Here is a 16,489-nt window from a genome sequence, read left to right on the forward strand (position 1 = left end):
CCTATTTCTTCCTTCAAAGCAATTGTGTTCTTTCTGAGCTTTATTTTAGCTGACCTATAGAGAGGTGACAGAGTGGTGTTGAAGTCTCTAACTACTATTGTGTTGTTATTATCATTGTCTCTTCAAGTCTATTAGCAGTTGTTTTTAAGTATTTTGCTACTCCCTCATTAGGCACATATGAATGTATGAGTGTGAGTTCTTCCTGGTGTACATATCCCTTGATCATTAAAAATTGACAGCAAAGTTCATTTTCAGTTCTGTGTTGTTTAATACTAGTATGGCCACTCCAGACATTTTGAGGGAGTGTTTTCACTTGAGAATTGTTTTCCAAACTTTGATTTTTGAGTCTATGTTTGCTCTGACTATTCAAATATGTTTCTTGCAGGCATTTGGTTCAATTTTCTAATCAGCCCTACCACTCTGTGTCGTTTAATTGGTGCATTTAGCCCATTAGTCCATTGACACTGAGAGGAATTATTGTCATGGAACTTTCTGCAAGAGTTTGGTGTGCTTGTGGGATTCATCTTGTCTTAACATAGTCCCTTTAGTTCTTGTAAAGATGATTTTGAGTCTATGAAATTTCTTAGTTGCTTATCATTCCTTCAAATCTGAGTGAGTTTCTGGTGGGGTATTCTTGGAAAGGTGTTCATATCATTGAGGTTTTTCCTACAGCCCATTGTCTTGTGACCTGGATGGTTTTGTTTGGCAAATATGCCATAAGTCTGAAAACACTACTATGTTTATAATTTCCTTTTTTCTACCTTGCATGTGGCTGACCAGGGACCAATCCCCACCACCATATGGGGTTTCCTGGGCACCACCAGAAGTGAATCCTGAGCACAGAGCTAGGAATAAGCCCTAAGCAGATCCAGTTGTGGCCACAAAACAAATAAATGATAAGGAATTTTTTCTTATAAGCAAAATAAAACTTTGAGTTTATTTTTTAATGTAAAATGGGCATATTTTTTTCCTTAATACTGATTTTTAGTCTTATATTTTTTATTGTTGCATTGACAGGATCACACACAGTTTGTAGTACTTACACCCTTAGTTGTAAAACTAAGGGTACCCTTGATTGTGAAACTTAGCCAGAATTGCACTTTTTATTTTAAAGTGATACAAAGTAGACTTTTGAAAGAAAATTTATTAAGAAATTTGAGCTGCCAATCCGAAACCGCCGCCCTACCCGGGGCCTGACTCCACAGACTCAGGACAGACCTCACCAAGATACAATTAGCTGAAAATTCGGGTATGTGGGTTTTGTGACTGAAATCTTCAGGATTTCTCGGGGTTGGGATGGGCTACCTGCCCCACCTCCCTGTACTTCCAGAAACTTTGCAATCACATCCACACCCCAGAGCAGCCAAATTGAAAAGCTATTCCAGCCTTACCATCCTGATAAAAATATCAAATGCCCTGAACAAACATCATGACCTCTTAGCACCTCTACTGCAAACCATAATGCACAAAAGGAAAAGGAAAGAGAGAGAGCAAGAAGGAAAGTGCCTCCCATAGAGGGAGGCTGGGGGTGGGGAGATGGGGTGTTGGGGGATGGTGGTAAGGAGGCAGGGGACATTGCTGGTAGGAAATGTACAGTGGTAGAGTGATGGGTGCTGGATCATTGTATGACTGAAACCCAATTACGAACAGTTTTTTAATAGTCTCTCTCACAGATATTCTGTAGCACTGTCATCCCATTGTTCATCGATTTGCTCAAGGGAATACCAGTAGTGTCAGTATTGTGAGATTTGTTACTGTTTTTGGCATATTGAATACACCATGAGCAGCTTGCCTGACTCTACTGTGCAGGCAGGATACTCTCGATAGCTTGCCGGGCTCTCTGAGAGTGACGGAGATATCAAATCTGGGTCGGCCTCGTGCAAGGAAAAAGCCCTATCCACTGTGCTACCGCTTCAGTCCTCACAGATACTCAATTAAAAAAAAATTTTTTTTTTAAGTAATGTGATGTTAATGCCCAATTCAGTCAGCCTAATCAATGGCTGAGTAAATAGCAGCATTCCTACATTAAATTAAAAATGAAAGAAATGTGAGCTGCAAATTTTATTATTTATTTTTATGTTAAATAGGTTTTAGATTGAACTATTAACTCAATGAACTTCTCCTTTAAAAAAGGGGGGGGGCAGAGCAATAGTACAGCAGGTAGGGCATTTGCCTTGCATGCAACTGACCCAGGTTCAGTCCCTGGCATTCCATATGGTCCCCCAAGCACTGCCAGGTGTAATTCGTGAGTGCAGAACCAGGAGCATCGCTGGGTGTGATCCAAAAAGCAGAAAGAAAGGAAGGGGGAGGAGGGAGGTGAGAGGAGAGAAAGAGAAATCTGTGCTCAAGAGAGAACACTGGCTTCTCCAGAGTGGAAAAAGCCCAGGGTTGCACACTTGACCAAGTGTGATTGCCTGGGATCACACACTTTAGTTGTGGTGTTTGGTTCACATATGGTCACAGTGGACTGGATCACACTTTGCTGAGCCTTGAATCATAAATGATAGTGTCACCAGAATTGCATTCATTGGCTTGTGGATGATACTGCACCAGGGATTTAACTCTGACGTCTGTTCTACCACTGAACTATCCACTAGCCCCTCGTAGTGATATATGAAAGGAAGAGCTTCCTGCCCCAAGATTTTCATTAATTGCATCCCTGTTGGAATAAGAACATAATACTTAGCATGGCTACTTTGAGGGAAAAGATAGAAATTTAGAGATGTATAACACATTTAAAATTTAAATCAGCTTATTGTCCACTTACATAAAGATGTTTGCTAGTTTGAGGTGTCTCCTTGATCTTAAAGCAAGACAGTTTCATGTAATCTTTTAGAGAGCCGTTTTATGAGGAAATGTAACAGAACCTATAAGCAGATGAAATTACTTTTAAATGCCTACTTTTATTCTCTAATATTTACTATTGGTGTGAGGCAATATAGATGACTATTTGATACCTAAGTAATAGAACTGGTAAATGCATGGGCTATGTGCCAATTATTCTTACACTCCATATCTCAGATGGAATAGCGGTTGTTGAGGCTTTCTTTGGCACACAGGGCCTTCCCAGTGGTTATTGTGGTATGTGGCATCCTTATTTTACCTTACTGTTCTTTGTTTATTTGTTTTTTCTCTCAATGAAAAGCCATTAAATATTAGTGTGTTTTCTCTTGAGGCAAGCATTTGACAGACATTGGAACTCTCTCAGCCTTCCAAAAGTGTTCAGTTTGCTTGAACTATCACTACATGCAACTAAGTAGCTGAAATTAAATAGCTACATTTCCTGGTATTGATTATTTCATCAGATTATTTGATCGTTGGCCTTGAAATAACCTTGTGAAATACTCAGATACCTAATTTGGGGCAAAGGGTAGGAAATTGTTGGGATAGGGCCACACCTGGCTGTGCTCAGGGCTTACTCTTGAGATGTGTGTATATATATGTATGCATGTATCCTTGCATACAGGGATTTCTCCTGGCAGTGCTCAAGGGACCAGATGGGGTGTTGGAGATCTAACCCAGGTCAGCCACATACAAAACAAACACCCTACCCACTGCAGTATTGCTCTTGTCCAAGATACTTATTTTTTCATTTATATGTCATGTTTTCCATGATATAAATCAATAATCTTTTAAGTTCACTATCTGAAGTGTAACTAATGAGAAATAGTTGGGTTATTATGTGCCATTGTGGATTCAGTCATTTCATTTCTTTTATCTTTTTATTCATTTTCCCTTTTACGCCTTCCATGTTTTTGTGGTGATGAATTGGGGAGAGGACTTGGAACACATTTTATTGAGGTATTCACACACTGGATTATAGTGCTCACCAGGGCATGCACAATTTTTTGTTTCGGTGCCAGTGATTGAACTTGTGGCCTCATGCTTGCAAGGCAGTTACTCTGCCTGTGAGTTATCCCAGGGCCCCATTTTAATTTCTGATCTTGTTACTTACCCAAAACTATCTTATAGATGAAACGGCAATGATATTTAAGATAACTTTATAGTCTCTACAGTAAATACATGTTTTATCTTAAACACTCATGGAATACATGTTCTTAACTAGATTTTTACCAAAAGACAATTTTCAATTTTCTTTCTTTCTTTCTTTCTTTCTTTCTTTCTTTCTTTCTTTCTTTCTTTCTTTCTTTCTTTCTTTCTTTCTTTCTTTCTTTCTTTCTTTCTTCCTTTCTCTCTTCCTTCCTTCCTTCCTTCCTTCCTTCCTTCCTTTCTTTCTTTCTTTCTTTCTTTCTTTCTTTCTTTCTTTCTTTCTTTCTTTCTTTCTTTCTTTCTTTCTCCCTTTCTCTCTCTCTTTTTCTTTCTTTCTTTCTTTCTTTCTTTCTTTCTTTCTTTCTTTCTTTCTTTCTTTCTTTCTTTCTTTCTTTCTTTCTTTCTTTCTTTCCTTTTTGGGTCACACCCGTCAATGCACAGGGGTTACTCCTGGCTCTGCACTCAGGAATTACTCCTGGTGGTGCCCAGGGTACCATATGGGATGCTGAGAATCGAACCCGGGTCGGCCGCGTGCAAAGCAAACGCCCTACCCACTGTGCTATTGATCTGATAAACTTAATATGCTTTATTTATGTGCGTTTAGAGAAATGTTTTGAGGGGCTACAGAGAGAGTTCAACAGATGGGAGTGTATTTTTTTTTCAGATTGGGATCCTAGGTTTGATCCCAGCACTGCAACCCAAATACCACCAAGAGTGACTTCTGAGCTCTGAGCCAGATTTAATCCCTGAGAACCACCAGGTGTGTTCCAAAGATTAAAATATATCTTTTGCTAGACAAAAAAAATTTACACTTTTGCTGTTTTTATTGTAAAATTGTGTGCCTGTATAATTTCTCTGCTTTGACCTTATCGGAAACTTTCACAACTTTAGAATATCAGTATTTGGTTGAAAATAAAAATTAAGATGTGTGCTGAGCATATACCTCAATTGGTAACTGGTTCTGCAACATGTTTAGTGGAGTTGGAGCCATTGAGCCAAAATGGAATTTCTTAATAGTTGAATGTCTTAAAAACATCACTTTGCACCACAGTTTTCAAAGTGTGAAACAAAGTAGTCTGCTTAACACACTATTAACACATTAAGCTGCATTTGTTTCTCTTTCTGTGATTTATTTCCCTTGAGCAGTCTACTTACTTATACTAAGTTGTTCACGGATATCAGAATTAACCTTTCTCTGGGATTGTCCCAAAGGTCCTCATTGCTTAGAACCAATTTCTTAGAATTAGAACTAATTTCTTGTGTGGCATGTAGCAAGCAGTCAGATCAAATCTTCTTTCATCCTTTAATTTTTTTTTTCTAGTTCCAGGAATCTGACCCAGGTCTCATGCATGCAAAATGTGCACTTTTACCTCTGAGTCACTTCTCTGGTCTTCTTCCTTCATTCCTTTCTTTGATCTCTTTCCTCTGGAATGAAGCTATGACTTTGATCTAATGGGAGAAAAAAAAGACTCTAGAGTAAAACTTGAAAGTTTGACTTTGTTCTCAGTGGTCTTTATTATCCCACCAGTCATATCTTTGATTTGTATTCATTCTTTTACTCCTAAATCCAAATTAAGATGAGGGGAACTTCCTAGAAGAAAGTGATCATCTAAAATTAAATTTAAAAAATGAATAAAGATTTGCCAGGGGAAGGAAAGAGATGAGAAATAATATCTGGAATCAAACTCAGAGAGGATATAAAGTCTTCTAAAAGCAGTAGGGAGCATGGTGAATTAGGGGGGTAGAAAGATACTTTGAACTAAATAATGTAAAGAAGCTACAAAATTTTAAGATGTAAATTTTAAACTGTAAAGCAGGTTGAGGAAGCCTTTTTTTTTGACAAGGGTTGTTTGGATATTTATGACATCATTCTTGGGCTAAACAATACAGATAGGCTATAGACAGTCAACCAAACACATGCATGTACTGGAACCAGACCACATGATTTTGTGGGCCTTATATGGCCAGCAGGCTGAATATTTTCGGTCCCAACTCTGCTGTAAAGGGAAGGAAGAGTCTTGTCATACAGTAAACCATATTGGAGTCCTATTTTAGGGTACCGGAGAGGTAGTGCAGCAGCCTGGAGTACGTGCTTTCTAAGTGGGAAGACTGAATTTGATCCCAGGCATTGCATATTCCCCAAAGCAGTGCCAGAAGGGACCCATGGCGACTTAGCCAGAAGTAACCACCAAACACCACATATGGTTGTCTGAGAACCACCAGAAGTAAGCCCTAACACTACAGGACAGGGCCCCAAAACAAAACATTTTCACTTGGTCTCAGAATATTCTGATCAGTGAATCATCATGTGATGAATTCCCTAATAATACTTAGCATTAATTCTATTTTTCTTGCTTTTTAAAAGAGCACTATGAGTAAGTTTTCTTAACTGTTATATAAATGAGGAAACTTTGGTAAAAGCAGTGAAGTAAACTTGTCCAAGCCATATAACTAAGAAGTGGCAAGAGCAGAATCCAGGCTAAGATCTTTTGACATTAAAACACATTCTTCAACACTTCAACACTCTTTTCTCCCTTACTGCATCTGCTGTTGTGTTTGTGCTCTTTTTTTTTTTTTTATCCTCTGGACTTGTGAGAACAAACGTTAATTGTAAATTAGAATCAAACCATAGGGATGAATAGGTACACATTTTATGAGTTTTAGAAATAGGTGCCGAAGACTAAAGCATTTCAAAATGTTTTTGGAGCCCAGTAATACAGTGTTTATTGTCTTTGTGGCAAATTATGAGCCCTCATTGATAATCATTAAAACATTATTTCCTTAGTGGAAAGTATTATCTAGTTACCTTAAGACTAGATAATACTTCATGCTAAGGGCTCATAGTGTCATGTGTTGTAAGTTTACTGAGTTTTCCTTCTGCTTTCTGTAGACATGTCAGCAAAATTGACATAATCCATATATGATGCAAATGATGTTAATTCATAATTTCACTCCAAAAATCAGTTTCTAAGGCAACAAGTTTTTGGCACCCTCAAAGTGATCTATTTCCCATGAAATTTCATATATGTAGGGTTTTTTAGTTAATTTTTTTAATTGAATCACCTGTAGAGTATGTGTTTTATTTTTCTCTGTGGGGGATCTCCTAACCCGTGCTCAGGGGTCCACGGGCCACACCCAGTGATTCAAAACTTAGTTCAATGCTGGGGCTTAAGGATGTGGTGATGTTTGGCTCTGCAGGACTGAAGATTTCCCCAGCCACCTGTGCTGTGCAGTGCTGTGGCTTATAGGGGCATAACTGGTGGTGCTGAGTTTTTAGGGCTCTACCTTGTAATGCTCAGGAGACTGTGTGCTATCAGATATTGAGCTGGGGTTGGCTGAAGTAAGGCATGCATCTTAACCCTGTCTGCATCTTAACCCTCGATAGACCTGTGTGTTTTTTTAAAGATGCAAGTGTGTGAGGGGCTGGAGCGATAGCACAGCAGGTAGGGTGTTTGCCTTGCACGCGGCTGACCCGGGTTCGATTCCCAGCATCCCATATGGTCTCCTGAGCACCCCCAGGAGTAATTCCTGAGTGCAGAGCTAGGAGTAACCCCTGTGCATCGCCGAGTGTGACCCCCCAAAAAAAAGATTCAAGTGTGTGATAGAATAATAAATAATCTGTGCAGTTAAACTTTCATGGATGAAAATACCAGGTCAGGATTTGGAGGAAGTGGTGGGGAGGGGGAAACAAACACAGAAACTTGGCCATTTGGAAAGATAATGAATGCATTTAAAAATCACTTATGGAACTTTTGAAACTAACCCCATTTCTTCCTTGTGAAATTCTTCAATAGTAAGCTTTTTGCCAGGGCAGGAAAATGTTCAGAAGCTACTATACTGGAAAATAAATTGCTTTATTGAAGTTCAAAAGTAGTTTTTCCTCTAAGACATCTCTTTGGGGCCTGGGGGAAGGGGGTAGGTAGAGAGCATATGAAATGGATGTTACTTTCTTCCTTCCTTTCTTTCTTTCTTTCTTTCTTTGAATAGAATTGTTTTAAAACTTAGAAGTCTGTTATAATTTTAAAATTTATTGAGAGGGAACATAAAATTTTCTTCTGTACTTTTCCCCCAACCCTAGGTTCTCTTGAAATAGATACTCTGTATGTCTTACGAATTAAATTCCTCACTTGTGACTCACCCATTTATTTCATTCAAGCTGCCTTGCATTTTAATCTAACCTCATTTCAGGACTTCTTTTCTAATTCTTGATTTTTGCAGTTTGTATATTTGTATATATTTTATATATTTATGTAAAACCTCAGTTATCTTCTAATTAGAGTTCAGTGCATTTTGAATGTCAAGATCTACCCTATGTCCAGCCCTAGTTTTGTTTGTTCTTTTGATTCTTTACCTGTTTGTAGCACCAAATCAATTTTTTTTCTTTTTCTCTTTTCCTTTCCCTCCCTCAGTAATGTCCATTATTGATGTTATTCCAAAGCCAGTTGTTAACTTTGTTTAATTTTGGTTTGGGGGCTGGGGTCCAGTGGTGGTCAGAAACTATACCCAGCTTGTGCTTGGGGTTTATAAAATACCAGGAAACAAACCCAGAGACTCACACATGCAAGGAAAGTGCTTTACCACTGAATCACACCCCTGACCCTACCGATCTTATTTTTAATTTACATAAACCTCATTCTGACTTCTAATGTGCAAAAGATAAATTTCCTTTTCCAGCACATAAAGGACTTTGACTTCTGTAAATATTTAATTTTCCACTAATATGTTGTCTCCTAAATATGTAATAGAGCTGTTTATTTTGAAATGTCTCTAAAACTTTTATTATGTTGTTAATACTTTTCTTAAATGCAGAAAACAAAGCCATTAAACTTTCCTTATTAAAATGCAAAGCCTGGTGTCTTCCTAGTTTTTGAAGAGCTTTTGTCCATTATATAATCTGTAAAGTAGCCAAGAGTTCCTCAGAAGCAGGACATCATTTAGATTTCAAACAATTATGGCTTGTGTATAAAATAGTGATGTGATATAACCATTCATGGGATTGACAACCACAGTTTTACTTTAGTGGCATATCCTTGGATGCCTCCAGTTATTTTTAATCATTAAAGATTTTATCCAGGTACCCTAGAACAAAACATTGTTGGTCATTTTGACTCTGAATAGATTAAATTGGTATAACTAGGAAACCAGACGACACAATTCTGAGCATAGACCTTTTTATTTTCCCCCAGATGTTTTGACAATGTAAACATACATAAAATACATATTAAAGTTTAGATGCTTTATATCTTGTGCAATAAATTTAAGCCTTAAAAAGAAAACAAGTTGTTAAAAAAAAATTAGTTTTACTTAAGACAGTAAAATAGCAGCAAGTACCAAGACATTGTGCACTTTTATTTAAGACAAGTTACTTCATTTACATCAGAGTCAGAAATGTAAGACTGACTTTTCTCAAATATTTAATATAGCGTGAATCACTGGTTAGATAGGGGTTTATTTTCCCAACTATGTATCAGGGGAAGATTTCTCTCATTGGTTTCAGAAAATGCAGACCCTCAGCCAGCCAGCATGACCACAGCATTAAGCATTAAGAGAAGTGAAACATTTACTTTCCAAGCACTTGCCATAGAAGATAAGCGAGTCTTTGCACTTGTGGTTGTCTCTTCCCTCCGTAAGTTAAGGGTTGTGCTTTGCTGAGGCATTTCAGAGAAATTATTTGGCATGCCACTAGTGATGCTTAGGGTCATGGGTGTTGGGGATGATTTTGTTGAGCTAGTGAGGCTTGTGTTTGTAACCATTCCATCTTGGAGATGAATAGTTAGAGTTGCAGCTGCTGCTTCCTGTGAATTGATGGTTTCTGTGGATGTATCTTCTGGAAATGGCACAAAGGCCTTATCAGTGCTAGTTAAGGTGGTGTCTTTGCTTAGAGTGGCACCAAACGTTGTTTCCTTTGTTCGATACTGTTTGGGTATTTTGGTCACTTTGGATTGCGTTACCATACTCAGAGCATTAATGGTGTCCACTGTCTGCGTCCCACTTAGAGTGAACAAGCTTGAGGTAAATCCAGAAGGTGTAGGGTGTATGTCATGTTCCTTCAGAGATGATATTTGGCTAGAACAGGGAGTCCCTATCACATGGGCTTTAGTTTCCATCATCCACTGTAATAGGTAAGTGATGTTTTGTTTGTGGTCACATAACCACCTGTTATTGTGAAGGGATATCTCTTGTAACTGAAAAAGTTGATCAAAAGCTTGATCTGGAATGAATGTGAACTTATTGTTATGCAGGTAAAGATGTGTGAGATTTGTCAGGTTTATTAATGTTCCTGGAAGGATTTGTGTCAAGGAATTGTTAGACAGGTCCACAGTGTGTAGTTTAGAGGGCATGTTGGTAGGAACTGTCCAAAGTTTGTTACTACTGAGATTGAGAACCTCAAGGCTTCTTAGTGTATTTTTAATGAAGACAACCTTTTCCAGCATGTTCTTAGAAACATCCAGATATTTAAGGTTCCACTGATAAGCAGTATCAGATTTATCAAGCAATTTAATGTTGTTGTTAGCAGCAGACATGTTCCAGAGGGACCGAGGTAACTGAGCAGGTAGGCTTTCAAGCCTGTTATTTGAAATATCCAGGGTCCTCAGATTGGTGTATTGGGTTAACTGGTTATGCAGATCAGAAAAGTGGTTATAAGACAGATTTAAATGTATAATATTCTCTTGCAGTCCAGATGGTAATGTAGTCAAGTTTCTGCCTGAACAGTCCACATGCCTGTGCCTCTCCGTGCATATACACTGGAGAGGACAAGTGCATAAAAAACCAGGTGTGAGAAACAGAAGGATGAACAAGCTGGGAGACATTTTCAATATCTGATATTCCATCAAAGCCTGGAAACAAACAGATACACCCCTTTAAATATGCAAATACAATTTAGGCATCTCCACGGGTCACTTAGCATTTAGGGAAAATTTTCTATAAACCTCCTTGTTGTTGAGTCCTTTTATAATTGTTCCAGTGATTAAACTAACAAAGCTCCCCTTCATTTATAGTCCGAATGCTTAATCTTTCAATTGGGGCTATGTGGGAGAGAGACTTTCTTCCCTACTCTCTCCTGCATTTCCCCCTTTATTTTCTCCATTTTTTGAAAACCATATCATATTCTTTCTTATTTATCTTTCGGATCCTTAATCTTACTAAGTAGAATTCTCTGCAAATGAAGGCTGAAATCGTAAGCATTTGCTATTTTGATAATATCCCTTCTTACTCAGATGGGGGAAAAAAAAATGGCTGTCGTATCTCTATTTTGGTATGTTTTTCTCCTTTTTTAATCTCTGCAGTAATGTATTAATTTTTGTTGGATGAGATCTTAATTAAAGTAATACTTGGAAAATTTTATCCATGTTTCTGTAGAATAAATATATCCTTGTAAAACATTTCAAGTCACTTGAAAAATACAGACTAACACTGTGCCTTTAAATCTCATATTTTGTAAATTGATTTTTTCATATATAAATTGTATATTTCACTGACGATTCTACAGGAAAATAATGTGTATATTTATTTTGAATATCAAGGAAAAAAAAATCCCTCGGCCAACACTGCAGCAAATTCCTGGTGCATGCACTTGTTATTTTAAATATATATTCAATTCTAACGTTGAGTTTTATTTTCAAAAAAGAAAAAGACAAAAATTCCCCAGTTGATCTTTTACTGATTGAAATAACAGCTTACCATAGTGTCGTCTTCAGCATCAGCTTCTCATTTTCTCCCGGAAACTTACACTTAAAGGTCGCCTTGTTCTGGAGAGCGGGAGCCGCGTCTGACTGTGGGCTGTGCTTGCCTGCTCAGCTGCATTGTGTTGCTGTGAGCTGAAGCTCTGCAACCACCTGATCAGTCCCACATAGGAGGACTGCAGAGCTGTCATTGGTGCTGACTCAAATTTATTGCAAGTGGCGCACACGCAACAAAAATGGGCCCCCACCTTTTTCTTGTTGATTTTTTTAAACGTACAGCATTTTGCATGCCTTTACATCTCAGTCTTCCTATTGGATGGAATACTTGAAGCATGATAAACCTTTTCCTTACTCATTTGTATATGTTTGTTTGAAAATAGGTTCCATGTTTCACCATCTGCCTCATTTAAGAATTTGTGGGTTCATTATTTCCAAAGTTCGTAAGAAATTTTTTAATACCTCTACCCTTTCTTTTCATATATTCGGAAGTAATGAATTTGATCTTACTCATCAGTGGTTTTATATTATTTCAACTGTTTTTAACTCTAGCCTTTCCATGTTATTTTCTGAAACAGTGTAACTGTCATGTCACTTTAAAAAACATAATGCAGTTTGATTGATTTTTTTTTGTATTTCCAGAGCATTGTGAATAAAAATTTATCACTGTGTATAAGAAGATTTTCAAATTTATCAAATATTTTCCCTTTTTAGTAATCTACAGAAGTATTTAAATATACTTTTTGTCTCATTTTTATGCAGAGGCTTAAGGCCACATAAAAGCTAAGGGTACATTTTTAAGTAAGCATCTTGCATTTTTAATTATTAGTTTATGTGAAAAATTAGCATGTTTTATTAAATCTTTAGGGTTAGGTATTTCTTTTCTTTATGAAGTTTATATTGTTTAGTAAGAGGGCATGAGTATTGTTTTCTTCAAAGTCACTTATTTGATCTGATGTTTTAAAAATAGTAGCATCAAGGGCAGGAGTTATAGTACAGGGAGTAGAGTGTTTCCTTTGCATGGGCCAGGAGTCAGCCCTGAGCCTCACCAGATGTGGTCTCCATCCTCTTTAGTGAACTGACTGTGAAATAATTAGTGAAAGCTGATTTCCAGAGTAGATTGTTTACCTTAGAGACAGGCTGAAGCGATATCACAGCAGGTAGCGCATTTGCCTTGCAGAAGGCCAACCCGGGTTCGATTCCTCCCTCCCACCCTCCCTCTCAGAGAGCCCGGCAAGCTACCAAGAGTATCCTGCCCGCATGGCAGAGCCTGGCAAGCTACCTGTGGCGTATTTGATATGCCAAAAACAGTAACAATGAATCTTACAATGGAGACATTACTGGTGCCCACTCGAGCAAATTGATGAACTGTAACAGGATGACAGTGCTGCAGTACTTTCCTTTTTAATAAAATCCCCTATATTTCCAAAAAGGAAAGTACTGCACCTGGCAGTGCTCTGGGACCATGTGGGATGCCGGGAATTGAATCAGGGGCAGCCATATTCAAAGGCAAATTCCCTACCTGCTGTACTATAACTCTGGCCCCTAGGACTGCTTGTTCTTTTGTGGAACATAGTGTTCTGGTATCTATTACTCTTATATCCTGAAAAGTATAACATCATCTTACAGGGTGCAACTCTCCCATCATAATAACATTTGGAAAACCAGTCTTTAGCTCTTAAATTGATAATATTTGATGTGCTTATTTGGGATTTTTTTTTTTTGGTGGGGGTGTGGGTTGGTTTCTTGGGTTTGTTTTGTTTATGGGCCACCTTGGCAGTGCTAAGGGCTTACTCCTGGCTCTGCGCTCAGGGATTACTCCTGTTAGAGTTGGGAGACCATATGGGATGTTGGGGATCGAACCTGGGTCAGCTGCATTTAAGGCAAATACCCTTCCCTCTGTGCTATGTCTCCAGACCCTATATTTAGAACTTTCTATACTAGAATTAGCTATTTATATTGAATTTCCTGCTGAACACAGTCAAGAATGCTGAATATAGTACTTTGAAAGCATGGGCAATTGAAAAGAGATGATCAGAAAATTCAGATGATTCAAACCTTTCTCTATCTCCTACCTACTTTATCCCCATGCCATTTGCTTATTTTCTAGATAGTCTGCATTTACCTGTTTGTTTTCTTCTGAAGATTTAATTTTTTCTGTATCCCCTATATTTCATGTAAATGATTCCTAATAGCACTAATAAAATTACTTACTTGTATCATCCTATAATAGTTTGAAAATATTATTTTCAATTATATTGTAGATTATTGTATCACTGTCACTGTCATCCCGTTGTTCATCGATTTGCTTGAGCGGGCACCAGTAACGTCTCCATTGTGACACTTGTTGTTACTGTTTTTGGCATATCGAATATGACACGGGTAGCTTGCCAGGCTCTGCTGTGCGGGCAGGATATTCTCGGTAGCTTGCCAGGCTCTCCGAGAGGAGTGGAGGAATCAAACCTAGGTTGGCCTTGTGCAAGGCAAATGCCCTACCCGCTGTGCTATCGCTCCAGCCCAGATTATTGAATAGATGCTAAAATTTCTTTGTAGCTCTATTGTTCTTAGAAAATAATTCACTGAGATGCTTATAGTCAATTTTATATCTCAATTAACTTAAAACTAGTTATTTCATCTGTATTTATGAAACTACCTTTGCATAAAGTTACATTCATTTGGTGTTTTTGAGTTTTTTTGTTTCCTTTTTGTTTTTTTATTTTTGGGTTACCCCTGGCGATGCTCAGGGGTTACTCCTAGCTCTGTACTCAGGAATCACTTCTAGTGGTGCTCAGGGGACCATATGGGATACTGGGGATCCAACCCGGGTCGGCCACATTTAGAGCAAACACCCTACCTGCTGTACTGTTGCTCCAGCCCCAAGTTAAGTTCATTTGTTTCAGTCAGTATATTTGTTTTTGGGTTCAGAGATCACACCCAGCAGTGCTCAGGGTTTGCTCCTGGCTCTGTGCTCAGGAATCTCTTGGCCTGCCTCAGGAAACAATATGGGGTGTCAAGGATTGAACCTGAGTTGGCGACATACAAAACAAGTGCCCTACTCACTGTACAATCACTCTAGTGTCTATTTCAGTTAGTTTTAAGAACTGCTTGAATTAACTGGTATATTTAGAAAAATCTTCCCTTGTTCCCCTGCACCCTATTCCTGTCCTCCTCTTATTGATTTTATATTGGCTTTAGTTTTTGGTTGTGCTGAAGAATATTTTTTTTGTAACTATGTAGAAATTCGTGCATATACATACATACATATCCTTATTCCCACATATACAAAAATTATATACTGTATAGTGTTACAGTCCTGTGTTTTTATTTTAAAATACTTAAATCTTAAATATTACTCCATATTAATATTTAGGATTTTTAATTTATTTTTGTCATCTCCAGCACAGTATTCTACTTGGGAGTTTACCATAGTTTATTCAATTAATTTCCTATTGAGGACATCTGGGTTGTTTCTAGAATTCTACTATTACAAATAACGGCACAGTGAATGAATACCTTTGCATCTAAGTAATTATGCATTTTTTGCTAGTGATTTCCTAGATAAAGAATAAATGTATTTGGGGTTTTTCTGGATATTGCTATGCCCTTTTCCAAAGACAATACAGTTTTGCACTCCCACAAGCAATGTATCAGGATGTGTAGTTCTGTAAAGCCTTACTGTAGACTGTATAGTTGAACTTTTGGGTTTCTATTATCCTGATGCCTAATAATATCAGTGTAGTTTTGTTTGTTTGTTTGTTTGTTTGGCTTTTTGGGTCACACCCAGCGGTGCACAGGGCTTTACTCCTGGCTCATGCACCCAGGGGTTACTTCTGGCTCATGCACTCAGGAATTAACACCTGGCAGTGCTCAGGGGACCATATGGGATGCTGGGAATTGAACCTGGATCGGCCACGTGCAAGGCAAATGCCCTACCCACTGTGCTATCAATCCAGCCCCATATCACTGTAGTTTTAAATCATCTAAACATGAAGAAGAATCTATATCTTAGCATATGTTCTTAAGAACCCTTACCTTTTCAGTTGTTGTTATTACTCTTACATTTCAGACACTTTTTCTGTTCTGTTTTGAATCTTTTTCCATGCAGCCCTTATGAGTTTAGTTACATTCTTCTAAAGGTATTAGCTTTTCACTTGAAAAGTATTTTCCAATTTGCCAGTTATTCTTTTGACATTATTTTATGGGATTTTTGACATTATAATGTTTATATAATTTGATTTTCCTTTTTAATTTTTCTTGATTTTGAAGCTAGGAAGGTTTTTCCTACTTCAAATTTAAAAGGAATTGGGGTTAAAATTGGGGTAGGATGCTAGCTTTACACATGGCTGACCTGAGTTCCATGCCTGGCTCCCAGTATGATCCCCTGAGTTCTTCCAGGAGTGATCCCTGAGTACACAGAGGCAAGAATAAGTTCTGGTCACCGCCAGGTATGGCCCAAAAGTGGAACCAAAAATAATGAATTATAAATCAATATATTTTTCTATTACTAATATAATTTTATGTTTCTTAATAAGTCACAGGTTTATTTGGTATTCTAATTTAGTATAATGTATGGATTCAATTTTATCTTTTTTCCAGATAGTTATTCAGTTGTCTCAGTACTTATTTTCCCTACACATTTGCAATTTGAGTCTTTTTCTGGACTTTCCATTCTGTTCCATTGTTTAGCTTGTCTAATATTTTAGCATTACAGTGTTTTAATTAATAGGTGCCCAACTATTTTGCTACTTGTTGGTCAGGACTAGGTAAAAACAATAATTAATGCTCATACTTATTTACTTCATATTGTATCCCACCAC

The 16,489-nt window shown here is 37.7% G+C and overlaps 2 protein-coding genes across 10 annotated transcripts in view; one reads left to right on the plus strand and one right to left on the minus strand.

Annotated features, from left to right (window-relative positions):
• Nucleotides 1–16,489, plus strand: part of NF1 (neurofibromin 1) — a 294,661-nt gene that overhangs the window by 181,377 nt on the left and 96,795 nt on the right. The window lies entirely within an intron of this gene.
• On the minus strand, nucleotides 9,145–11,833 carry OMG (oligodendrocyte myelin glycoprotein). The gene is made up of 2 exons (XM_004621558.2): nucleotides 11,674–11,833; nucleotides 9,145–10,829 (listed from the first exon to the last, which is right to left on the minus strand). Exons 1-2 carry the CDS (start codon nucleotides 11,674–11,676, stop codon nucleotides 9,501–9,503), a joined length of 1,332 nt encoding a protein of 443 aa, XP_004621615.1. The 5' UTR covers nucleotides 11,677–11,833; the 3' UTR covers nucleotides 9,145–9,500.

The sequence above is a fragment of the Sorex araneus genome, chromosome 3 (genome assembly GCF_027595985.1).
Source record: "Sorex araneus isolate mSorAra2 chromosome 3, mSorAra2.pri, whole genome shotgun sequence".
NCBI classification, from domain to species: Eukaryota; Metazoa; Chordata; class Mammalia; order Eulipotyphla; family Soricidae; genus Sorex; species Sorex araneus.